The following is a 25,454-nucleotide window of genomic DNA, read 5'->3' on the forward strand; positions in this document are numbered from 1 at the left end:
TTTTTTACCCTGTGAAAAACAAACACCTAAACAAACCGTGACCTATTTAAGCTGTGCTGATCGAATCCTGAACACCATTCAACAAGATGTGGTGATGCCAGTGAGGGAACAATGATACATATGACAACATCTGTAGCATCCTGCTCTCTTTTTCTATTACTCACTCGCTTACTCATGACCACACAATAAGCCACACAAACAAACATATACACGCATCAACTCCATCATGTCAACAAATCAATATCTGGTATGATTCAAACAAAGGACATCCTTATTCATTCTCATTGCCTGCAAAATCTTAACTCCTATTCCTTATTTCCTCTGCATGCCTCCTGGTAGCTAGAAGATAGTCATTTTACCGTCCTAATTAAAAAACAACACATTCTTTATGTTGGTCCGAGCACAGCAACAACATAACAACTAATCGGCAGCAATGTTTCCTTTCCCCTCCAAATGCAATGCTGGATACATTGTGTATAGACACACTGATACTCACAGAAATAAGCATATAGAGGTGATATAAATATACTAGGATATCTATTATATTTCATATAAATCTACATACTGGCAGGTATGTATCCTGCATCTGACATTAAGGCAAAAAAGCATCAAACATAACAAGGATGATTAGGGACTGCCAGACCACCTTTTGGCCAAGTCACACTTCTTTCTCCTGACATTCTGCCTCCCTGATTTTCTTATTCATCTGTGTGCCTTCAAATCACTTCACCTACTGAATTTTCTCATCCTTTACTTTGGTGAGAATCATTGTGTATGAGGGGACATAAACACACAGTGCAAGTGGGTGTGAGTGAAAATTTGTTCTGCTGATGAAATAATTCTGTATCCCTTCAACATGTTTAGCAACTGTTAAATAGAAAATAGGCAAAACTTATGCTTCAAAGCATCACATGGCTTATTCTCAGAAAGTTTAAAAAAAATCATTCTAATAGGAAAAAACCAAAAGCTGGAAAGAGTCCACTGGTGTGTTGTGGTGGTGGTTGTGATTGCTCTGCATCTAGAGTTCTGAGTTATTATATTACCAGAAGAGCAACAAAGGAAGACTTACAGCTGAAAACATATCACCACAGAAACTGTACGTGTGAGATACACACCACAATACCATGAACAGTAAAGAGAGATCTTTAACAAGAGACAATCAAAAATGATAACAAAATCAGACACTCCTGTCCCACAATGCATTGCTTCACGACAGCTCCATTCAGGAAGCTGGTGTTTCAAAAAGGCACAGAGCCATCTTGCACCAGTAGCACTCTCCTCGTAAAGGGAAAAGGGGTATGGGACCCGGTGGTCCCCTCATCGCAGCATCTTCCTGTCTTCCGATACCTTCCTCTCTCCTCCTCCAACTCTGTGGATTTTCTTATTTTTCTTTCCGACAGAAATGGAAAAAAAAGTCACTCGGATGTGTAGCTTTTCTGAGGAGAACAGTTTCTGTTGAGGTTCTAACGAACATGAATTACTAATACTGACTGAACACTAGTTAATACTTCATTAAGAGATGGCTTTTTCCAAAGAGATTCATTACTGATCAATGTCCCTCATGTAAATGCACACATACAAACATACAGTCAAGTGTGTGTGTGTGTGTGTGTGTGTGTGTGTGTGTGTGTGTGTGTGTGTGTGTGTGTGTGTGTTGGTTTGCCTGTGCATTTGCAAGAAAGGGGTACATTTGGGCTCCAATTATACTGTATGACTGATGCATGAGTGTACACACATTGCATTGATGTATTCTACACGACTTACTCCTACTATGTGCTTGTGTATGTCACTTTATGTGTGTTTATGTGTGTGCATTCCAGTCCCAGAGTGCTACGCTGTCTTCAGTTGACCATTGTTAATGCTCACCTAAATTCCTCTTAGTCTAAAGTTCATTGTGAAATCAAGGACTTGTCACCACTCCAAATCTACAGTTGCTGTGTAATTACCTTCTCTTTAAGCGATTTTAATTTATTCCCTTTTTGAAAAATATATTTAAAGGTCTGTATTGTCATTGCAGTCTTATTTGTTCTTGATTTTGGCCATTGAAAGGATGAACAAGAAAATGTGTGCAAGTGAGGAGGGAGATACAGAAGCAGAACTCATGTATCTTCAGCATGTGAAGAAGAATATTCCTCTTCCTCTACAGGACTTGTGTCAGAAAGTCTCTCTTTTTCAGATCTCACCTCCAACTGAGCTTTCAGCTCCTCCTCCACCTCCTCCTCCATTGCCACCTCGTCTTCCTCTTCTATTATGTCCTCATTTTCCTCCTCTGCCATTATGTCTTCCTCTTCCTCTTTTTTGCCCTCCTCCTCCTCCCCCTGACTGTAGTCCTGTGCCACGTGGTTCGGCGTAAGGTTGTCACCCTCATCTCCCGGTTCTCTCTGAGAGCTGTCTTCGAGGGTGAGCTCAAACTGAAACTTGTCCATACATGTGTTTAGATCCTTATCCTGGCCCAAAGGAGGTGGCGAAGGGCTTTGTGGGATAGTGCTCTGGTACCAGTCCCTGTTGTCCTCCAGAGTGTCCAAGATGTCCTGGGCATCAGGATGCACAAGGTCCCCCCACGTCTCCCACAGCGGGTGGACAATGTAGTCAATAAAGCCCACCTGCATCCAGTAAAAAAGAGTAATACTGACATCATATAAATTAGCACAGTGGTGTCATTTCACTCCTTACAAATCAGCATTAAAAATGTACAAGGATGACTGCTGTGATGAGATGACAGATCAATCTCTGCACAGCAGTTATCACCCCACATACAGCATTAACAGTTATCCAGTTGTGTATTTCAGAACTGATCTTTTACCTGGCTCTTCTCCACAGATGCTGTGTGTTTATCACACATGGGACTGATCTCCATCCCTCGCTCTCTCTCCTTATCTCCCTGCCTGAAGAACTCCTCCATGATTCTCTCTGTCCATTGTCGATACACAGCCAGCGGTTTTGTAGGATTGCTCAGGTCAGCACAGTGCACCATGTTTCTCAACACCTGCACAAGCACACAGTCACATGTCACACACTATATTTGTGTGTATGCAAAGTTATAAACACTGAATACGCATGGGGATCATCTGCCTTTAACCTCCCCTGTCCCTCTGGTCATCTGACGATTTGTGTTTTAAACGAACAAATCTTTTAGCAGCTGAAAAGAGGTGGTGCAAATCCAGTTTGATGACCTCTTTTACTTATACTTACTACTTATTCTCTCTTTCTTTCTCTTCTATTAATTGCTAGTACAACTCCTAAATCCAGTCCTAAAACTAGGAAACTTTCTTAACTTTTTACTTGTTTTCCCAACACCTCGACACCTGTTCCTCCCTTTTCCATTTCTGCTCATGATTTTGTCAACTACTTTGGTAAGTATGTATATCATATTTAAAAAGCTTCCTCCACCACTCATTACCGTATTGAGTCTGGCTTAACTTCTTTCTCTCCTTTTATGTTTAAGCAACCACCTGCACTATTAACCCCATCCCCTCCACTCCCTCTTTTAATGTCAATCATCAATTCATTGTGACATTTGGCTGTGTGCTTTTTTAGCACCTACTGTAGTTTCTCCAGTGCTCAAGAAGAACTCTTCACCCATCTAATGTCAACAACTACAGACTTGTGACTACAGACATTTCTTTAATTCCTTTCCAAAACTCTCTTGAATCGTAGAATTGTCATAGAAGCACTTTTTGGTACTGGCATACTGAACCAACACTGCACTCCTCTCCGTTTCTGAGTCTCCTGACCTCACTTCAGACAACAACAACCTCCTCCTCCTTGGCACTATTGCAGACACCTGGATCTCTGGGAAAGCACTTGCATGTTTATCTTCTTTCCTTTCCATGGCCCTCTTAATGAAAGCTCAGATTCTTGCTTTTGTGGGTGACACTTAATTATACCTCTGATTCAAATCTTTGACACTCAGGTCAAATCAGGTCAAATACATTTCTGTCCATCAAACTCAATTTAGATAATACTGATCAGCTCTTCCTTTCTGCAAAACCTTGCCCCCCACAAGATCTCTCTGTCTTCTTTGACAAAATAATCCATCAAATACTTAGCATAGTCCTGGATAACGAGATCCTACAGATGTGGATCAGTGAGTTGATCAGACTCAGCAGGAGTCTTTTTGCATCTTATGGTTCTACCTCTTATAATCAATGAAAAAAGTTAATGCCTGCACATTTATTCCATGCCACAAAAGTTTAATAATGACAACGTTTTGATCCTACTTGGCTCTTCGTCAGGTCTAAGTGTGCAGGCGTTACCTTTTTTCATTGACACTGTTTTCTGATGGCCTAGCACCTACGTGATGTGTGTATAATTACTCTCCTTCAGCTCTTCTGCTTATAATCCCTAAGCTACTGAAACATGCTTAAAAAGAAGAAACTACTTGTAGGCATGACAAGGCCATATCTCCCACGTACTCCCATCGTCCCGCAGAGGTGCAACACTTTGACGCTGGAGTATAAATCAGCCTTCACCTGAGTTGGTGTTCTGTGCAGCGCCCTGCCCTGTAACCTCTACTTCAATTCTAGCCAAAGCAATGTTTACATCCTGCTTAGCCTTCCTCTCAAACCCCACCACTTTTTGATTTTTTTGCACTCTGAATTAATTAAATACGTCCTATCAATTCTTCGATAATGTTCAGTTCATTTGTAACAGAATCAGAACATCTGCTAAATGGCTAAATTGTCAATTGAAGTTACTTGTAAATTAGATGGAAGATGACATCTCACCTGTATCCGATCAGTGTAATGGTCGAGCAGCAGTACTCCTGAACTTGTCACTTTCTTGGTTTCCACCATAGTCTTGAGGTCTGCCAGCAAACTCATGTGTTTAGACATATCTGTTGCCAAAACCTGGGAAGGAAATTGACATGAATGCATTAATGAAAAAAAATTGAACGATGGAGAATGGAAAGATGGTAGGAGATGAGGGAGAGCTAAGGAGCGGATGAAGAGAAGTGAGGAAGGTAGTTATCTTCGTGATACAATATGAGTGAGTGTGCGCAGCACTCACCATATCAATAACAAGTTTCCTCAGGCTCTGTCTCTGCCTCTTGCTAAGGTTCTGGAAGATGTCACAGTTGTCCTCGTGAAGCAGCTTGAAGCCCACAGCTAGGTGATGGTTCTCCAACACAGACTCATCATTATACATCAGGGCTAGCTCTGAGTCTGAGGGATGCACCATACGGCACACGAGTCAAAAACACATACAGTAATTGAATCAGCATCACCATTAGTGTTAAAATCAGACTTTGGTGGCACTGTTTCAAAATGTACAACTACTTTAGAGAAACATCTCTCCATTTAGAACAACTAAAACCACACAATTTACAGACTAAACAGATGTACTAAAAACATATAACAACAAACAAAAACTGTGCTTTTCACTCAAACTGAGGATGACAGCAGTACCAAAGACAAACATGAAGGATAATTTCAACTAACCTGAGTGTATCATATACATAAGAAACTATAAGAAAATCCAATTATACTTAAAATAACCACAGAGACCATATTTAGTGTCTCTAAATGTCAATACTTCAATTCACACTAATTCTTTCATTTCAAATATACGAATCACTACATATATCTCAGTTGTTAATGGTTTGTGCAATATTGTCTCCTAAAATGCATTTTCCAGTGCTTTGCAGCATGATTAATACATTTTATTATAAACATGAACATAAAACCGTCACAATTTACATAAAAACTGATATGATAAATATTTAAAATAAGTTTAAAAGCAACATTAAAGACAAACCTTTACTGGGTAGAAAGAAATGCCAAGTATTATCAAAATAGCTGACCCAGATATGTGGCCTCATCTAATTCTTACATAGTGGATCTTTATTATACTGGTTGAGGCTTACTAGTCTTGGTCATATACACATATCAGGTGTTGTCATTCCTGAACCATTTGTATTTTCCAGCAAAAGCAGCTTTTTGTTTGTCCTTGCCCATCATGATGTCCTCTGTTTTTCCCCATTCTATTATTTTTTATAATTCATATGTTTGTGTGTCTTTTAATCTCATGTCGACTCACTGGTGTTTATGAGGAATTGGTTGGACACTCCTGGATGGTCCACATCGTGGATGGCAGCAGCAAATAACGCAGCTAGTATCTCTAGATCAGTGAACACAGCCTGTCAGAGAAAATGATTGAGGATGAATGAAAGAGGAAAATAATCAGTTAAACTGCAGTTTACAATTTGCCTTTGAGTATTCTTTTTAGAGGGCCTGTTATTTGTGAAAGTCTGTGCATGTGAAATTAGATTTGTATTTAGTATTTGTAGTAATGCTGTGTCTTTGTCATTGGTGGACCAGTAGAGGTATTTACATCTAGAGCAGGTGTGGATAGCAGTACATGAGTAGACTGAGTGACATCTGCAGCGTGGAGGCTGTTGTGGTAGGCCACATTGGCATGGTAGTGGTCCTCCAGGGTCATCACATAGGTGACAAATGTATCCACAGGTATCCGAAAGGTCTTCAGTAGATCTCTTTCCTGCAGCAGAGACAGTCCACAGGGGTCATGGTCACAGATACTGTAAGTCATGCTACATGATATACTATATTGCTAGTTAAAGCTCAGTCTCTGTCTCTCACCTGGAAGATGGCAAACATTGTGCAGCTGAGGGGTCGGTTATTAGAGAACTCTGCCACGCGAAAGATATTAAGGCCCCACTTGTTCAAGTCGTTCAGCTCCTGAAGGCACAACAGACAACATTAACACACATCGGTACAACAACCTAGCAGTTTGTTACCCATGTTAATTCCACCCACAATGGTGCATGATACTACAGTTGAGTGCTCTTTAGATTGGATTCTTTAGATTAGATTAGTGGTTGCATCAAACTTGCAACATGCAACATATTTTATAGCTACATGACATTGTGTTGTATTGTTGTTCTTGCCAGTGGAGAAATTGGTTTCTGCTCTAATACAAAACATTTTTCCACAATCAGAAAGAAAAAAGCACTTGCTGTGACTCAGAGCCAAAAAGATGTTTACATGTGATGTTTTAAGTTGTGGAAAGGTTTTCTGCTTTTAATCTCCTTTGCAGTTGTGATATCATTTCATGTACTGTATGATAACAGTGTCTTGGGGTGCATTTTCCCTTTAACTGTTCACATTATCGGGTATTCAGATGGTCAAGAAAGCTATGGAAATGTGTACAGAAATTGTGCTTAACACAATTATATTTACATAAAGAGGCAGAGTATGTAGAGAAGAGTGAGAGGAAATACATGTAACCTGTCTGGGGCTTTTTTTTGGGTGATCTTTTGTGTTCTTTGTTATCTCCTGTGTTGGTTTATGTGTGTCTATGCAATAACTTGCTTCTGATGGATTGCTTTTCCATCCATTTAGTTCAGTTCTTTATTGTCACACAAGATATATCACAAGATATATTTTGCAGCAAGGCAGCATAAAAACATGAACAGGAACACAATAAAAACACAGTAAGACAACATAAGATGTTTTTACCCTAGCTAACGCATCCTCATGTTCAGTCTTCACGCCGAAACGAGGCATGGTGGAGTTGGAAAGGCTGGAACTGTGCGTGAGCTTCCTCACACCGCTAATGTGACACATGGGCTTCTCCCTCTCCCTCAAAGTCGGGGATGGGATCTCCACCTCGTTCTGCTTATCTGGGGGTGCAAGAGTCTGAGGTCAGCTAGGATGGAGACTTATGGGTTGTGCTTGACTTAGGGTCAAAGCTTGGGACTTGCTATGGTGGTTGGTCACAAATGGATGGCAGGTTTGCTTTACCTAGAAAGGTAGTGGAGATGTATTCTGACACCTGGTTCCCTGAGCGACTCATCTCTGACAAATGGGACAGCTCCCTGTTCAACATCCTCTTGAACTAAGGGGAGGAGAGACAGAAACAGAAAGTGAGTGGGTTACTGACACATCCAAAAATGTAGAGACATGCAGATTGTTAAACCTTCAGAATGATTAACATTGTACTTGAGATTTCATTTGTACTGATACATAACAACAGCATTCCTATGAGTCAAAGATGAGAAAATAAATTATCACCCTCAATCTGGCTTCATTCACTACAGGGTGAGAAAATCAATTATGAATCATGCCTCCTCTTTTTGAGAACATACTGTTCAATACCCCAATTCAGTGTGCTTGCATTTTGATTGCCATGTAGTTATATGCTGCAGTAATGTGGCTTGTTAATACATATTTTTCTCCATACATCTACAGTGGCAATCATGAACAACTAGTCTGCAGGTCCTTGCAGTACAGGCACAAATGTGATTACGTGAATACATTATCCCTGAAGACAGAAAACACCGTCCCTGAACGTTCTCGCAGCTTTTATGTAATTTTTAATTTTTATAGATAAAGGTGGTGTTTGGAGGCTTGTACCTGTCACACAAATCATGTGAAGGTACAATGCAATTCGGACAAGACCCCTCAGTCTGTGTCCTACTGACTGATCTTTCACACATAACAATCTCCATGGCAACCAGTGTGGTTGCCGTGGCAACTGCCTCCTCACAGTCAGTCCTTCAGCTTGATGTGAGAGCGGTGGCTGCTTGGGTGACAATCTGAGGGAGTAGGCAGGTGTCTCTGACCTTTACCAAGGTCAACCCTCACCTCCTCTGCTGTCTTCCTCTCTGCATCTCTGTATCTGCTCCTCCCTCCCTCTTGAGGTAAACAACATTCTCCGCTACTGCCCTTGAGCCCCAAAATCCTCCTCTGTCACAGGCTCCACTTTGCCTTCCTGCCATTTCACACACTTCATGCATTCCCACCATCTTTCACTCTTTTCTTCTCAGTTATCTCTCTTTTTTCACTCATCCCATCCAGCCTGGCGCTCATTACATGATAGGCCAAGCAAATAGGTACTCTGACAGAAAATCGTAGAAGCAGTCAGGCAGAATCAGTCATAAGGAGCCAGGAAAGCAAGTCAAGCCCAGTGGCACACTTAAGCAGCAGGCTCAGCCCAAACCTCCTTCTCTCTTTCTCGCTTTCTCTCTCGCTTTCTCTTGTTCTTTCCTTCCCTAATGCTGTAACGCTGAGTCATAGCTGCCAACCAACACTTCCACAGTGCCAGTCCGAGTGCCAGGACAAACAACACTCTTCCTCTGACACTGACTAATGAAGCAAACATGCAAACGTTGCACAGACATGACCACAAACACACACACACTTATACACCTGCATATGTGAGGGACCCAGGAGGGCTTTATTTTTTCTAACTGTCTATGACCGTGAATAACATACATTAATAACACACGTGTTAAATGTGACCCTCGTCTGAACTATAACCTGTACATTTGATTTATTTAGACTGTAAACATATCAGCAGAGAAGCAACTCATATGTCCAAATGTGCTCAATGTCATTCAAGAAAACAGTGAAGACAAAAGCCAGAATTTGTTTTGGTAACAGTGACAGGATGCCACATCTAATGCATACCTGACATATCAAAGCAAACTCACACAGTGTAACTTCATACATTTTTATGGCTGTAGCATGTTGGCACACCCGAGGATAAAAGGAACAGAAAGAAATATCTACTCAGTCCTGAGACAATAAGCATTGTTCTTCACTGACAATATGCTTGGCTTCCTTTGGTCTGTATTGAGGCCAGCCTCAGGGTAGCAGGAGAGAGGAACAGAGGGATGTGGGATGCAGGTGTGGAGGATGGAAACAGACATTATGTGACACTGCAATGTACCTGCAGTAAAGACGGCTAGACTACTTATCACAAAGTCCCAAAGCTATTTCTTAGATTTTAAGCAGCTTGGTATATTCCCAAAGGACAGAAATGTAGACCAAGTATAGAAGGATGAAGAATGAGAGTGATATTGTCTATTTGTTTGCAGTGCTGCTGCAATGTAGAAACACTGAGCAGAGTTAATAAACTCTGGGCCTTTATCACTTTTCCTCTTCAGTGGATTCATGTATAAATTATGTACAGGAACACACTCACCAATATTCTGCCTTACACTTTCTCACGATGCCACTGTGAGACCCACAAAACCCACCTTCACCACATAAATTCAGTGTATAATGAAATAGTCCCTTGTTAGATTCTCCCTTATAAACACATACAATTCACAAACTGACACTATTACTGTTGGATTAAAAAAAGGCACATAAAAACATGGAGTAAGCAAATAGATGAGTTGTTAATGCATGCATAAATGTAGCTGTAACACTTGAAGAGTCCACAGCATCTGTCCAAGATGGCCACTGCCAGGCCTTCTTGCCCTGTGTAAGCTCTCTGAGCCCTACCTGGTCCCACCAGCCGATGAGCCAGGGCCTGGAGCAGGTCTCACAGAACAGGTCCACTAAGGGTGTCCTGCGCTCTGCCGCCGTCCCACCCCCATCCAGAACCCCTCCAGCAGCTGCACCGAGGTCCAGCTCTGCCCCTGCCCTCCCCTGCAGGGGGCTGTAGCTGGAGGAGCGGGGCAGCCTGTAGCCCCCTGGTACAGGCGAGGGGCAGGGAGATGGTGCTGGGTCAATGGCCTCCACCACACCCATGTTGAGGGTGACAGGGGGTTTGGGCCGATGGCACAGGCAGGAGGTGCGGTAGTGGAGTGGGGTGGGGGCACTGCGGGTGCCCCAGTGGCATGAGGGCGTCGTCAGGGTGTGCGGGGAGAGGCCACAGCCAGTCAAGCCTGGACACTCCAGAGTGACGGCTCCCCCGAGAGGGGGCGAAGGAACGGGGGAAGGGGGTGTGGGTAGGGGCTGCTGGTGCAGACCGTCCTTGCCTACATGCAGCACCCCAAAGCAGGCCACCCAGTCAGTCCAGAGTCAGGCTCCAGCCTCAATGTGGTCCGAAGTTGAGGCTCCCCCTGATGGGCAGACCAGGGGCCCCCTGGATCCGGCTGCTGTGGAGACTACATCTCATCCCATTTGCTGAGCAGACTGACCCAAATGTACAGTCACTGCAGGGTAGATGTGGATGGAAGCTTGAAAGAGGGAAGATGAAATGAAACAGAGAGGGAGAGGGAGCGAGGGACCGTCTGAAGGGCACAGAGAGGAGCCAATGGAGGAGGTGAGTGGTGATGTGAGAGGATGTAAACGAAAAAATTATGTTGAGAGAGCTGAGCTGCTTGACAAACAGTAATAAAAATTTAGATGATGGAGGTGAGAGGGATGGAGTGATGGTGATGGCAGGACAGAAAGATGACCATAGTATCGAATGATGGAGGTAAAGGGAGCTTGGATGACAGCAGGAACATCAGGGAAAGAAGAAGGGAGAAACAGATGATAATAGCAAGAGAAAAACAAGGATGGAGTGGATGAGAGAGGGAGAGAGAGAAAGAGACAGAGAGGGATGCAGGCAGGCCTGTAGCAGACGGTCAGGCTGAAAAATCACACCAGAGCTGTGGTCTGGAAAAACAGGCTTCCTCTCCCTGCGTCGACTGCCCCTCCCCCACGATACGGATCCAGAGGCCCGGCCCAGTTCTACCGGTGCATCTGCCCGCCTGTGCTGTTTCACACCGATCCCAGCAACACACAGTCAATCCACAGTCAGTCAGGCTGGCTCCTGATAGCTCCGTAGCCCAGTCCCCTGCTCCAAGTCAATCCATGCCTCAGCTGGCCAAAATGCCAGAGGTCTAGTCCTGCCGCTTTAGGCTGCCGTTCCTCCTCCAATGCTCTGCCTCTTGCGCCATTTCCCTGGATGCTGTAGACAGCTCTCGCAAGCTAATCAGGCAGTGTGGCTGCAGGCGCATGCATGCATGTGTGTGTGTGTGTGTGTGTGTCTGTGCTTGCTTTTGCTCGCAGTCTGATTGCGCATGTGCGACAAGACAGCATGTACGTCTGTCGAAAATATGTGTGTGAGTGAGGGTGTGAGTAAGAGTGAGAGACTGAGTGGGAATATTCATGTGTACCTCCGTGTTGGCACAATGCGGAGGATTTCTGTAGCTTAGTTGCGGCTGCTAAAAGGCAGCAACATACTCTGACTACCCCAGGAGACTTCTCTCTGCTATTTGTATGTGCACACACATAAATGTACACACACACACACACACACACACACACACACACACACATAAATTATGTCCTTTAAGCACTCTCCTGTTATCTCTCCCTCAGTTCCATCATCATAAGCCTGATTGATTATAAACATGAAGAACCTTGCCATTAATTAATAGTGAAGTTCAACATGGGAAGAATTTCTAGAATAAAACAAACAAGGTACACGATGCTGTCTCTTTAAGACAGAACACTATTAAGGAGCATTGCCTCTATTTCATTGGTTGTTGCCCAAACCACATGGCTTGTGGTCAGAGTGGCAAGCCAATGACTAAAAGGGAAGGGCAGACCCTGCTGCTGTTCGATAGCAACCAAGGTTACAGCAGAGACATCAGCATCAGGGCCCGTTCCCCCTCCCTCTTATGTCCTCCATACCCACAGACCGTCACCCTCCCTCCCTTCTCTCTTCCTCTCTCTCTGTCCCCTTGTCCCCACAAATACAAATGCATGCATACTTAAGAAGCCTGCCCATGTGCACATATATATGCATGTAGATCTAGTACTGCAAAAAGCACACCTGCATCTCTTGCAGTTTTAAAAACAAATGCTCAACTAGACATAATCATGGATGTCAGTTCAGTCTAACAAATGCCATAAAAACCCAGAGATGGTTGACCACATGTGGTACAGCCCATATCAATTATGCATCAATACAATTACTACCACAGGTTTGCAAATAAACCCAGGAAACAAATATTTTCAAGAAGTACTACTTCTAAACAACTCTATGCAAATTGATGCAATACAATAGAAAAAGCAGCACGATTGTTCACGATTGGGTGAACTCACTTTAATAATTTACCTTGGTGGAGCTGCATTGTTTATATTTGCGGAGTGGAGTTCTCATGAAATGACGAAGCGTTCTCGTGAAATACCCAGTTGTTCATCAAGAAGTTTGGCACCATACTGAGTTTTACATGTTTGTGTGTGGACAGGTGTGCACCTTGTTGGAGGCCATCTCACTGACTGAGCGGTGCGTCTGAATGGTCTCCAGCTGGTCCAGACACCAGTCCAGTTCCTCCAGAGTCTCCCGAGCCATCTGCTGGTACGTCTCCTCTGGAAAGGACAGACACACACACACACACCAACAGAATAAAAAAATAAAGTGATATGCTACCACTCTAAATTGATTGACAAGTTCAATATTCAATATATGAAATAACACTAGACAACTAACAACTGAATCAAAGTTAGTTTTTGTCACATTGTTTTATATATATAGACAGTGGTGTGAAAAAGTGTTTGCTTTCTTTTTTTTTTTTGTTTGTCACACTTGAATGTTTCAGATCATCAAACAAATTTAAATATTAGTCAAAGATAACACAAGTAAACACAGAATTGATTATCTGAAACATTTAAGTGTGACAAACTTGCAAAAAAAAAAAAAATCAGGAAGGGGGCAAACACTTTTTCACACCACTGTATATATTTTATGTAAGTATAAGTTATTCATGAATTCTAATACAAAAATGTTTTCTGATTTTTTTATATCAGAAATCTTCATAAACACACTAATTTCTGCTTCCTAAAGAATCGCCAAAAAAATGTTTTTACTTTATTACATTTAGAAGAAGAATCATTGCACGATTTTTGGGTGCTATCAGCACCTAGACAAGAAAGATGTGCGAGTGTTCTGCACACTGAATGTATAAACAAATTAAAACAGGGCTAAATTTGAAATTATTATCAGCTGAGTAACAAAAAATATATCTCTATTGGTCAAACTCTTTAATTAGAAATGTAATGTGTATGGTCAGAAAAGTACTGATTGTGCTTATATTAAGTGTTTGGTTAAATCTAAATAAAAATGTTCATGTCAGGCATTCTACAGTTGCATAAAACTCTACAAGTTAAAACAGTTTGTGGTCTGTCCAACAAAACAGTAGGTTACACAACATTTTCTCTCATTTTCAGTGCAGTGAAGGTAAAAGGTTTTGTAGAGTGAAAATGTCCTTGATGTATGAAAAGAGATTTAACTCTCAGCATCAGCTTTGTTATTTCTTAACACACATATCTTTTGTAGCTTTAGCATTATATGTTGAGTTATTTAAGATCTATCCAGTCTCATACAATGCATGCAGTACAGTTCCTTATTAATAGCCACATGGCTGTCCTCCAGTCATTTTCATTACTGATGATGCATTTGGGAAGTGTGGGAGCCTTAGTGTGTCCTTAAAGCCGTGTGAGGGGACTGTGGGACTGTTAGCTGACAACATACCAGAGAGTGTAGCTTGGGGTACAGTGGGTTGGCTTGTCACTGGTGACCTCCTGTGGACAAACACATCATTACATCAGAGGGAGATCCACATGCTGCCGCCCCCTGCTGGGGTTCAACAGAATTTCAGCAACAAAAGGCTTGGCTCACAGAGGGGATATAAATATTTTCATGTATGTTATTCATTTATATGCCCATAAAAAGAGAAGGGAGGAGTGCAGGTCTATATTAAAATGTCTTTGAATATTGAATAACACTGCAATGTGTAAATGTTTTAAAGTGCATAAAAAATCCCTTGTTTCACTTCAAATATTTAAGTATCCAAAAATAGTCAAAGACAAAACATGAGCTCTGCTCTCCTTTCAAATAGCCTTCATGGTTTCATAATTGTGTAGAGAGGGAGGTATTTTCAGGGCACAACACTGCATAATTATAGATGCTGATAATTCTGTGGTGCACTGATATATATATTACTGTATATTGATGTGGAGCTAAAAGCCTGCCAACTCGAGCTACTTCTGTGTACTGCATTACAAAGGAGAATAATTTTAGTGTTATTGACTGTCTCCATCGTCTGGGCATAGAGTCAGGGACATACATCTAAAGCATGATGTTCTCTGTCCTCAGCCAGCCAGTTGGAGAGATGCCAAATAATGCATATCATATTTTCCTTGAGCATAGTCTGATAATCATCAACTGGTTAATCATGACGGCAAAAGTGTTTCCCATGGGAGCAAGGGGAAGGAGACATTAGAAAACACACACTGCAAACTAAGTAGGCAGTCGTGACGAGTGTAAGTGGGGAGAAGGGGTGTTTGACAGCATAATACTGACTTGTTAGTGGGAGTTGTGACATTGGCGAGGATGGTGAAGTTGCTTCTTACGGTTCGTAGGCTGGCCAACACCTGGGGGATGGATGGACAGCGTAGGAGGGAAAGAAGAAGGAGGGAGGGGGAGGACAAGTTCACTGCTCTAATTAGTCACCTCTTCTAGTCATTTACAGCAATTAAACATGTCAGACAAGATGCAGAAGGAAAACATACCTGAGCGAAAGGAGTGACGATCATGTCTTCGGTGTGCCTACAGGACAAAAATGGAAACAAAAAGCGGAGAATGAGATGAATGTGAGTGCTTTGGGCAGCTGAGCCGCTCAATATTAGTGTTTATATGAGAGGCTGTATCTGTGAGCTGGATGTTTACAAAAGGCCTATGTGGATCTAAACAGAAAAATAGTCCTGAAATACACTAATGGATGGTTTTGGGTGGTTTAGACTTACGGAAAGACAAGCCAGAAAACAGAGCACAACAGTTAATGTTAAGAGGATTCATCATGATTTCATTAGCATAATGATTGCATAATTACAATCATAATCATTGCTGTGTTGATTGGGATAATGTGCAGTTACTGTGGTGTGTGTGTGTGTGTGTGTGTGGACACTGAGATTTAAAAAACATATTTCAATTCCGTCTGCTGCATGATGGATCCAGGATGATGTGCTTCACGCTTACCCCTCACTGTTGATGGAGGAGTTGCGTGACATGGTTTTGGGGGACGTGTCGTAGTCTGAGTCTGAGCGGTACAGGAAGGACTCCCTGCGTTGGCTCTGGGGGAAGGAAGGGTGGAGCACCAACCCAGGACTCGCCTGCGAATCCATGGGACTGCGGCCTGGAGAGGGACCATTCTCAGAATCGAAGCTGAAGGTTTAGAGAGGACAGGGAGTCTGTTACATTTAATTTAGGTGTTTGTCTCAGTGCTGCTTCTCTTATCTCACAGTGACAACCAGTAGTGGCCAGATAAGCCTAAACACCCAAACACAAGCGATGGAGTCCATCCTCCTTTAGTGGTTCTAGTTTCTTAGAGAGGAAGCTCAAGAAAGAGAGATGTGACAGAAGCTACAGCATGAAACCAAAGCTGTGACTCTGTGGTAGCGTTGGATTGGCAGACTGCCAACGAGCTGCCCTGAGAATTACACTTTACTGACAAGTCATATTTTAGAGCAAGTCATGTTTAAGTGAGCAAAATGAGCCACATCATTCTCTCTGGGCAAAAGCTGTCTGTCTGAAGACATGAGTGATTGAGATTTTATGACGAAATCCTAACAGTAGTAAGACCAGTGTAAAGACCACTCACACATATTAAAACAGCTTATACTTATCATCAAGAAACATCAGCAACAAAAGAAAAAGAGACACAGTGGATACTAGATATATAACATCCAACCTAAAAATATTGTGGCAGTGATGAAGCAACATTGTTATTGACCTTTACAGTCATTTAAATGTCTGTCTTCTCATTTTAGTTTGGGAATGAAACACAGCATCTGTCCACACAGCATCAGGCCAGCACAGCGCTGATTATCATTAAACCCAAAACACAAGGCTGAATCTAATCTGCCAGATCCATTCAAAGACGATCTTAGCCAAAGGGGACAGTGCAACGCGCTTCTAAGGTAACACTTGTCTCTTTTTCACAAACACATGCAGTCATGAAGCCTTTATTCTCCAGCAGCCCTCGACAAAACTCCTCAGACCAACTTTTTCTGAGATCAAAGAAGATTCGATCTTGCAGCTAAGAAATGTCAGTCAGTATTGATTGAATAGGGTTTTAGAGTTTGGCATCATATAAAAAAATTATAGACAGACAGATACCAATTTATCTCACAGTATTTGTGAATAGTAACTGCTTGAATTGTCATTAGGTTTGTTATACACTTAAACAGCTACAAGCAAAGACTTCCATATGTAATAATATGAATCTATAATTGTCACTTTCAAGTTGCAGTCAAATGTTGGGATGACGAGGGCAGATACGGAAACAGGTCGCAGTGTAGCTGCAGCATTCAACACCTCCCCACGTCTCCTAAACTTTTCAAACTTTTACTGTCAACACACAGTTTTCAGTTTGACTTCTAAAATTAAGTGTGAAGTGTGATATTTTTAGAATTTACTTCTAAATTGGCCAATTAGGAGCCACTCCACTCCCCAGAAGGCTTTGTGAATATGGCTACAGATCAAATTATCATTAAACAAGTTTCCACAGTAATGAAAAACACATCAAAAATGTCTGCCAGGGGGACCCTCTGCAAGCTGCACGCGCTAATCCCTGGTTTTATTTTTTTCTGCAGACATTGAGAGTAATTATGAGACTTCAGCATTCTGAATTCAGCACTTCCCAAAATCTAATCCATCTGACTAAGGTTATTAGAGTGTGTGCATGGAATAATTTACTCTGAAATCTTCTTTAGAGAGTCGCATTATAAACATTTGCACACACGTTTATAATGCTCACACCTCACCTGAGCTGATGCAGAACAATCACAAAAGACTAAAGCTTATTTTTTAATAGAAAAGAGATATGTTAGTGAGGACTGGGTCAAATTATAGCTCAGTGGCTTGGATGCAGCACTGTACCTGCAAATACAGTGAGAAGAGCGTCTGCGTTCCTGAATACTGCGGTTCAGTTTCATACGTCGAAATAGAGCAGAGCTTCCATGTCCGCGAGACTGATCGACCGGTGACACAGGTGAAGTGAGAGAGGGTGCAGGAGGTGGACCCTCAGGACTCTCCCACAACCTTAGCTGTCGTGTCAGCTTCCTCTGACTCATCGCTGCCAGCTCGGGCCCTGGTGGAGCCGACAAGTTAAAGAAAACTCCCCCAGCCTCCACTTACAACTGGCTGTCTCGCTCTCTTTGGCTCTCTCCCTCCCACGCAGTCCCCCTCATCGACGTTTTAGTGCGTCGACTCACGTCTCAGGCAGAAAAAACCACAGTACCTGCCGTACGTGGCGCAAACTGTCCTCAATCCAGAGCAAGATCTAATGACAAGGCCTGATCCTCCCTTTAGTCCTGCTCTCCCGTCTCATGCTGGAGGAGTCAAAGTGCATCAACATGCATATCCTGCGCTGTGATCCTCAGGCCCTGGGTGCTTAAACTCCAGTTCTCCCCTTACCACATCCTCAGTTTGTTCCCTGGATTTATGCAGGTTTCCTTAATCCTTGCCTGTGCAGGTTTGTCTGTTCCTCAGCACTGACAGCTTCCCAGAGGAGAGTTCTTCTGATATTTCACCACCTCAGCTCTATTTGAGCCCCTCTGCTGCTCCTGCTGGGACGGACTGGCCCAAACTAGACCTCTGTCCCCAGCTGCTCTCCAGGTTGCTGTGGCTGATGTCTCACGATCACAACCCTCGAGACACCCAGGTTGCAAAAACAACCGAGGGACCTGTGATGATCTCTGTTAATTTCCTGATTAGCCAGCCATTCGCCCTTCAGTTGTATCTGTTACTCTCCTCCCCCTGCCTCCCTGATGCAAGCATGTGCTCTCACTATCCTTATCTCACTGCACACAGTTCCTCTGTAGCAACAGGAAGGCTGATCAGTAAGAGTAACAGACAACAGGCACTAGAATCAACACACAGAGCCTGTGTAATGATTTGAAGAGAAGATAGAAAGCAACCCAGAAAGAGGAGGAGAAAAGAGAGAAAAAAAGTCAGGGGAGAACGGGTTGACTCATACCCCTGTGTAAATGTTTACATGTTCTACTAAAGAGTGTGCAAGGTTTGCGCCCAAAACATTTTGTATTTTGACATCAACAGCCTTGCTCACCAGCAGCACTTTCCTTGGCCTTTAGATGTGAGCAGACACAGTGCTACCTTAATATTCTCCATGAGCAACAATTAGACCATGAAATAGCTTTCAAACAAGGTGTGTTAGGTCAACCACAGCTAATCCAGTGATGACATCGGAGATAGCAATGTTAGTCAGCCTCAAGCGGGATTTTTTTTTTTTTTTTTACACTTATATGGTTTCTCAAACAGTACATGGCTGCTTTTTTTTTTAACACATTGCATGTTAAAATGCAGAAATATTTGACAGCAGTGTTAATAAAAACTATGTCTGAGCTATTGAACCGCTGGTATCAGGTTTGCTGGCAGCACAGTTCTTATTTATTACTTTCATAACAGGAGGTATTGATTAATAGCACTGTAACTACCTCATTATCCCCAGAGTTACCAAAATGACATTTAGAACCAACACTGTTGTTTGGCAATTTCCTTTGAAGCGATAACGAAAGAAGTGATGAGCAGTTACTTGTATGAAAGTATTACTTAAAAATTTCTCAGTACAGTACAATACAGCTTACTGTATTACATTACTGACTAATAGTCCAGGATAATATTTCTAACTTCACATAGTTATTGTACTGAGAAATTATACGGTATAATTACAAATAGTCAGTGTTTATTCATACATTTTTTTGTATGTTTAGTAAGTATTTTCTCCCATATTTGTTTGACATATTTTGACATAAACCTTTAATAGCGTCAGAAACTACAAGTTATATAGAGGTACAGTTGTTGTCTGGTGTTTTTTGGTGATTTTTTTGATGGTTGAAAGCGATGGCAGATTCCAGTCCACTGTTTCAGATTTTAAGAAATTAAGAGACGTACCTATTAAAATTTTGGTAATTTTAATGTCTGTGCTGCAGGTTGATATACTGAAGGTATATTTTTGGTTTTTGGTAGCGGAGCTAACCTTTTGTCAGTGTTTGGAATACAGATTGGACTTTTAAATTGTGCGTGTTTATGTGTGAAAGAGAATGTGTGTGCCAGCACACCCGTGTGACAACCTGCATTTGTGTGTTTATTTGTGACTGTCGAGAGACACAAAGAGGAAAGATATTCAAATTTTGTGTCACAATTTGAATATACACTCTGCACATACCAAATGAGAGCACAAATGAGATGACTTGAGAATAGCATATGTTTTTACCTCAGCCTTTTTCTGCAAAAGCAGCTAGCAAAAAAAAACAAGTAAAACCTGCTGCATGAATTCAGTGTTCCACCTTTCAGCAAGCAGCTTAAAGCCTGAGCACAGCGAAGAACACAGTAAAGCTAAGATGCCTTGTCAAGCTGTTTCCTCCTCTCCTCTTGCCTTCCACATTCAGTAGTTCACTCTTACTTCTGAGTCTCTCTTTTCCTGGTGGAGAATAACTATCGTTTGTTTATGACACACAGGGGATGGATGGTGGAACTCGTCTTGGAAAGTCACTTATGAAAAGGCCTCACATACAGCCTGTTTGAACAGTGCCTTTCAAAGACAGACTTTGGAAAAATGTCAAGAATTCTAATTCACATGACAGTTACTATTGTAATCTCTGGAGAGCTGATGAAGAGACAATTATTCTATCTCCTATTAAATACTGAGTCCCAGCTCAATAATAGCTGGTGAAACCTCTCAAAGTGACTCATGCGCACATGTGGACACATATACACACACACTGGCAAAAACACACCCCCATGTTGCACTTAAGCGCACACACAGATGAGCATTAACGCTGAAGCTCTTTTGTTTTCACTCAAACACTATAAAAAGGCAAACTAGATGCATCCACACACACACACACACACTGTACACAGGGTGATTATAAGCCGGGCTGTGGGCAGCTCTCTTGGTTTCATTATGTGAAAGCAGAGTCCCTGGAGTGTATCACTGCGGACAATGACATGATGATCAGAGGTTTCAGAGGGAAGGGGATTTGTGCCAGCTGAGTGACTCCTTATGGAAGATAACAAACCGTCTCTGTCGGGATGGAAAGGAGCACTTTAAAACTGCTGTCTTTCATGTAGCCCCGCTACCTGAACTGCCTTACTGGGGCTCAGTGACGCACGCCAGAGGTAATGGATATGTAAACAACTGTACCATCCACGGCTGAATTATGGTCCGACTCTCAGCTGATGGTTCACAAAAGCTTTTTTGATGATACACAGTACTGTCGCTCCAAAAACATGCTGTGAACACACAGTGAACACACCATAAGAGCCAAGAAGAAAAACAAATACAAAATATTACCATCCTTTAACATCCTGATGGCTTATAATCTTTCAAAAATATTCAACCACAGCTCTAAGAACTTGTATTATAAACCTTAGAGTGAAAATGAATTAATGTTACTGTTTATACACAATCAGGAAATAACACTTTTCAACCCTTTTATCTTAATGACAATCTCTAAGAGAGTCCTATAGGTAAGTGTATTTAACTTAAAAATGACATCTTTAGTCACCCTTTTAGCTACAATTAACATAAAGCATATCAAAATAGCACAAATCACATATGAAATACAGCTTTAATCTACAGTTCAAACACCTTATATACTGCAGTTACTGCAAAACACACTTTAATAACACTGCATTTCTTCAGACTAGCAAGCTTAATTTAACCAAGGAATGTTAACTGCTTGTTAAGCACGACAGCCCAATGCCCAGCGGTGCATTGGGCTAATACAGCAGTTTTGCTATCTGACACACACTCATTTTCAAACTCAGAAAAACTATTTTAAAAAGCACTATAATAATGTTGCTCAATATTATACACAATATGGACGACATTTTCCTTCATTTGGAAGACACACTTTTACTGTGCTGACACTCCTAGTCCTTCAAAATAAAAGCACCAGCCTTTATAATATAATGGGACAAATAATAACACAGCCATTAGAAAATACTTATGAAATTAATAAATGTGAAAAACAACAGATTTATTTAAGTATGCTGAACCATACTTAAAGTCACTGACATTAACACCATATCACAAGTGATTTTGAGAATATGTTCATATACAGACATGGACAAATTAAAGGAAAAACTTGAATAAATGAGTGGAGATTAGAAACATATCAAATGCAGATGCACCAGGGCTCCCTGAATGGTTTGGTGAGTATGAAAATGATGTGAATAAAATGCTTTGCAGTCACCAGATCTCAACCCAGTTTCACACCGATGGAAGATTTTGTACCAACGTGTAAGACGATGCTCTCCACCACCATCTCCATAAGACCAAATTATATAATATAAACTTTAATCTTCTAATCTATTTAGTGATGTCTGTGACCTTTTGTTATGTCTGGCTTTGTTTTTCTTTCTATCTGCTATACTCGGGTCTATCTTGCAAAAGAGATCTTGAGCTCAATTAGATTACCCGATTAAATAAAGTTTGTATATATAAATGAGGGAATATCTTGTGGAGGAATGGTGTTCACCCCTCCAATTGAGTTCCACAGACTTGGCAAGAAGCACTGAAGCTGTTCTGGAGGCTTGTGGTGGCCTGACCCCATACTAATACACTTTATGTTGGTTTTTCCTTTAATTTGTCACCCATCTGTACATATTCATATTTTATCCATAGTGTATGCCGTATTCATACCTCCTGCTGTTTATTCTGTATATAATTTCTTACTATTAGCATTACTTTTACCTACACTGCCTACTATAACTGCTGCACATGTTCATACTGTTCATACTGTATATATCGTGGAATATTCATATCTACGGCTTACTGTTTATTTATATATACCTCTATCCATATCTACATATTTTGCACTTTACTGCTTTTTCCACTTCTGGTTAGATACTAAACTGCATTTCATTGTCTCTGAGTACCTGCACTCTGTGCAATGACAAAGATCTGAAATAATAAATATGGGATGTAAAACACGAATGATTTTGAAACTCAATAATGACCTTTAACTCTAAAATGCTTTCTCAATACTGTAAGTCCATTCATTCATACATGAGTCTATAAGAATGTCCACGCATAAAACTCTTCATACTGTAAAGGCTATGGAGTGAAGAGGGTAGTTAAACAGTCTCTAGGAGCAGGAGCAGCTTCTGAACCATGTGTTTGATGATAGATGGTTTGCCAGAATGCTGTCCTTCCCTTCCCATCTTCTGGTCTCTGAGACAAATCTTTACTCTTCTCACAAGTCCATCTTCATTAGTCACTGTCTCTCCAACTTTGGCCAATCTCCGCTTGTTACATGGCAAATCATCTGCCTCCCCTATGTTGCCTGGTGGCAATATTAGAGAGTTATTCTCTTTTCCAACAAGTCCAGAATTGTTCTGCAAGATACTGAACATAACACCACCTCTTGCGAGCATACATGTCCTTTCTGATGAATCTGCCAGGAGATGGTAAAGCAGATTTCATGGTGAGCAGGTGATTGGATGTTAATGGTTCAGGACTATCTGGATCACTCAGTTTATCAACTGTGAGAGTGAACGTGGAACAAAGAACTGCATGGCTTGAGTGGGGAGCATTCACACTGCTTCTCAGCCAAAAATGTACTCAGACGATTATTATCCACTTGCTTTAGAGCTTCACTCAGTTCGTTTTAAGCTCCAACAAAATTACTTCCTTGATCACACCTTACTTGACGTACTGCTCCTCTTATGACAATAAAACAACAAAGACTATTAATGAAGGCATCTGTCGTCCAACATTTCAATGTGGCTAGCTTGACAGCAAAGGCATGTGAAAAGGAGACTGTATCACTTGTACATTTTGAGTCCTTGCTTGGTGGGAAATGGACCAAAACAGTCCATTCCACAAAAGGTGAATGGTGGTGATGGATCTACACACTCTGAGGGCAGATCTGCCATTTGCCGTTCTTCTGCCAACCTCCTGAGTTTCTGATATTTAACAAAATGACGCACATGTGTTCGCACATCTGTTGATTCCTGGAATCCAGTATCCATTTGATCTGATCTCATTAATGGTAAGACCTTTTCCTTGATGTCTGACCCGTGATGATAATGACCTGTTGTGATCCTGGTAATGTGATGATCCTCTGGAATAATTACTGGATGTTTCTGTGATGTAGGGAGAGATGCATTTTTCAGTCTTCCTCCCATCTTGAGGATTCCATCTTGGTAAAGAAAAGCATCCATTTGATACAATTTACTCTGAGATGGAAGTCAAGTTCTCTTATTGAGCAACTTAATCTCATCTGGATACACTTGTCTCTGTAACTCTTTTACGATGATGCACTGTGCATCCTCCTTTACAATGCTGTGATCTGTTGACTTGTGACATGCGACAGCTTTTTTACTTTAGGGCCTCTTATCGGTATTTCTGTGATGACATCTGCAGCTGGAGGTATCTTCTTCTCCCATAACAAATGAGGTCCTCCTGTAAACCAATGTGATGTGAGAAGCTGACCTGCACTTGAACCTCTTGAGGCAAGGTCTGCAGAGTTTTTGTTAATAGGGACACATCTCCACTGCTGAGGAGATGTATCCTCTGTATCGTATTTGACGAAAACGTGGAAACGAGATGCTAGGTTGTTCATATACCCCAAAACTTCTTTGGAGTCAGTCTAGAAGTATTCATCAATGTCTGCAAAACCATGCTGGTCCTTTAGGGTGTTTGCTCTTCCAGCGTTTCCACACTGGTTGCAGTTCAATGAGGAGAGGATCATCCCAGCCTGTGCTGTGCTAATGCACCTTTTCCCCAATGAGCAGGAAGGGAGCAACAAACCCCAAGGGGTCATAAAGAGAGGCAACTGTGGATAGTATGTCATGCTGTCATGTCAGGCTGATCTTTCTGGGAGATACGAAATCTGAAGGTGTCAGATTCAATGTGCCAATGGATCCCTAATGGTCTCTCTAATGTAGAATCATTGAAGGCGAGGTCAAGAGCCTTTCAGTGGCACACTCCAGTGGTGGTATACTCTCTAGCACTGATCTCACACAAACTTGTGCAGTCTCAGACCACCCATAGCGCAGAGTTTCTGGGCTTCCATTGCAAGCTCAATAGCTTCATCTACACTATGCTTGTGACACCGTCATCAACAGAAGTTTTTCATAATGAACTGTGAGCTGAGGGGAAACAGGCTCTCATAAACATGGAACTGATGAAACATTTTCTCAGTTTTACACATCAGTTCAATATAGTGCTGTTTGAATCTGATGAGAACACTGGCTAAATTATTTATCAGATCTGGGCCTGACAGTAGGTCTTCTATTTGGGCTCGTCCCCCTCAAAGCAATCAAAAACAACACAGAGCTTCTCAGTTTTTTTGTAGTGATAGACTCCATGGTGGGGGATATACCATTTTTCCCCTTCCTTCTCCTTACCATGAACTTCTTCCGCATCACCGTTTTCAATGACATCATTCATGAAATTCACGTAGCGCAGCACCTCTGTGGCACATGTTAGTAATGCTTGGTGAGACATGGTGAGGTGATCGACAACTCACAATAATCCACGCTAGATCTGTGCGACCCGCATGGGGTTCATTATCTCTTGCCTGTACCCTTGAGCAGTTGTAGCCTACTAAAAGACCAACTTCACACCCTAGCTGTGGTGGAATTACATCTGCTATTGAGAGAGATGCAATAAGAGCTGAGATGATTCCAGCCCTTTGCCATTTCACAGGTAGGAATGTGTGTTCGATCCA

General features: G+C 41.8%; 1 protein-coding gene across 2 annotated transcripts in view; it reads right to left on the reverse strand.

The window, feature by feature from the left end:
• Window positions 1-1,622: 1,622 nt before the first annotated feature.
• Window positions 1,623-25,454, reverse strand: part of pde4a (phosphodiesterase 4A, cAMP-specific) — a 48,158-nt gene continuing 24,326 nt past the window's right edge. Inside the window, exons 1-15 of one of the 2 annotated variants that reach the window (XM_044180608.1) lie at window positions 17,632-18,600; window positions 15,730-15,915; window positions 15,264-15,300; window positions 15,055-15,125; window positions 14,224-14,273; window positions 12,949-13,061; window positions 7,764-7,857; window positions 7,479-7,642; window positions 6,600-6,698; window positions 6,334-6,498; window positions 6,040-6,139; window positions 5,011-5,165; window positions 4,728-4,850; window positions 2,804-2,986; window positions 1,623-2,603 (exon numbers count right to left, since the gene is read on the reverse strand). In XM_044180608.1, coding sequence (XP_044036543.1) covers window positions 2,100-2,603; window positions 2,804-2,986; window positions 4,728-4,850; window positions 5,011-5,165; window positions 6,040-6,139; window positions 6,334-6,498; window positions 6,600-6,698; window positions 7,479-7,642; window positions 7,764-7,857; window positions 12,949-13,061; window positions 14,224-14,273; window positions 15,055-15,125; window positions 15,264-15,300; window positions 15,730-15,915; window positions 17,632-17,825 — 2,238 coding nt within the window. In that variant the 5' untranslated portion in view covers window positions 17,826-18,600 and the 3' untranslated portion in view covers window positions 1,623-2,099. Of the gene's footprint in view, window positions 2,604-2,803; window positions 2,987-4,727; window positions 4,851-5,010; window positions 5,166-6,039; window positions 6,140-6,333; window positions 6,499-6,599; window positions 6,699-7,478; window positions 7,643-7,763; window positions 7,858-12,948; window positions 13,062-14,223; window positions 14,274-15,054; window positions 15,126-15,263; window positions 15,301-15,729; window positions 15,916-17,631; window positions 18,601-25,454 lie in introns of those variants that run through there. The other variant, XM_044180607.1, reaches the window with a different exon arrangement.

This window comes from Siniperca chuatsi, linkage group LG21 (assembly GCF_020085105.1).
Source record: "Siniperca chuatsi isolate FFG_IHB_CAS linkage group LG21, ASM2008510v1, whole genome shotgun sequence".
Classification (NCBI taxonomy): domain Eukaryota; kingdom Metazoa; phylum Chordata; class Actinopteri; order Centrarchiformes; family Sinipercidae; genus Siniperca; species Siniperca chuatsi.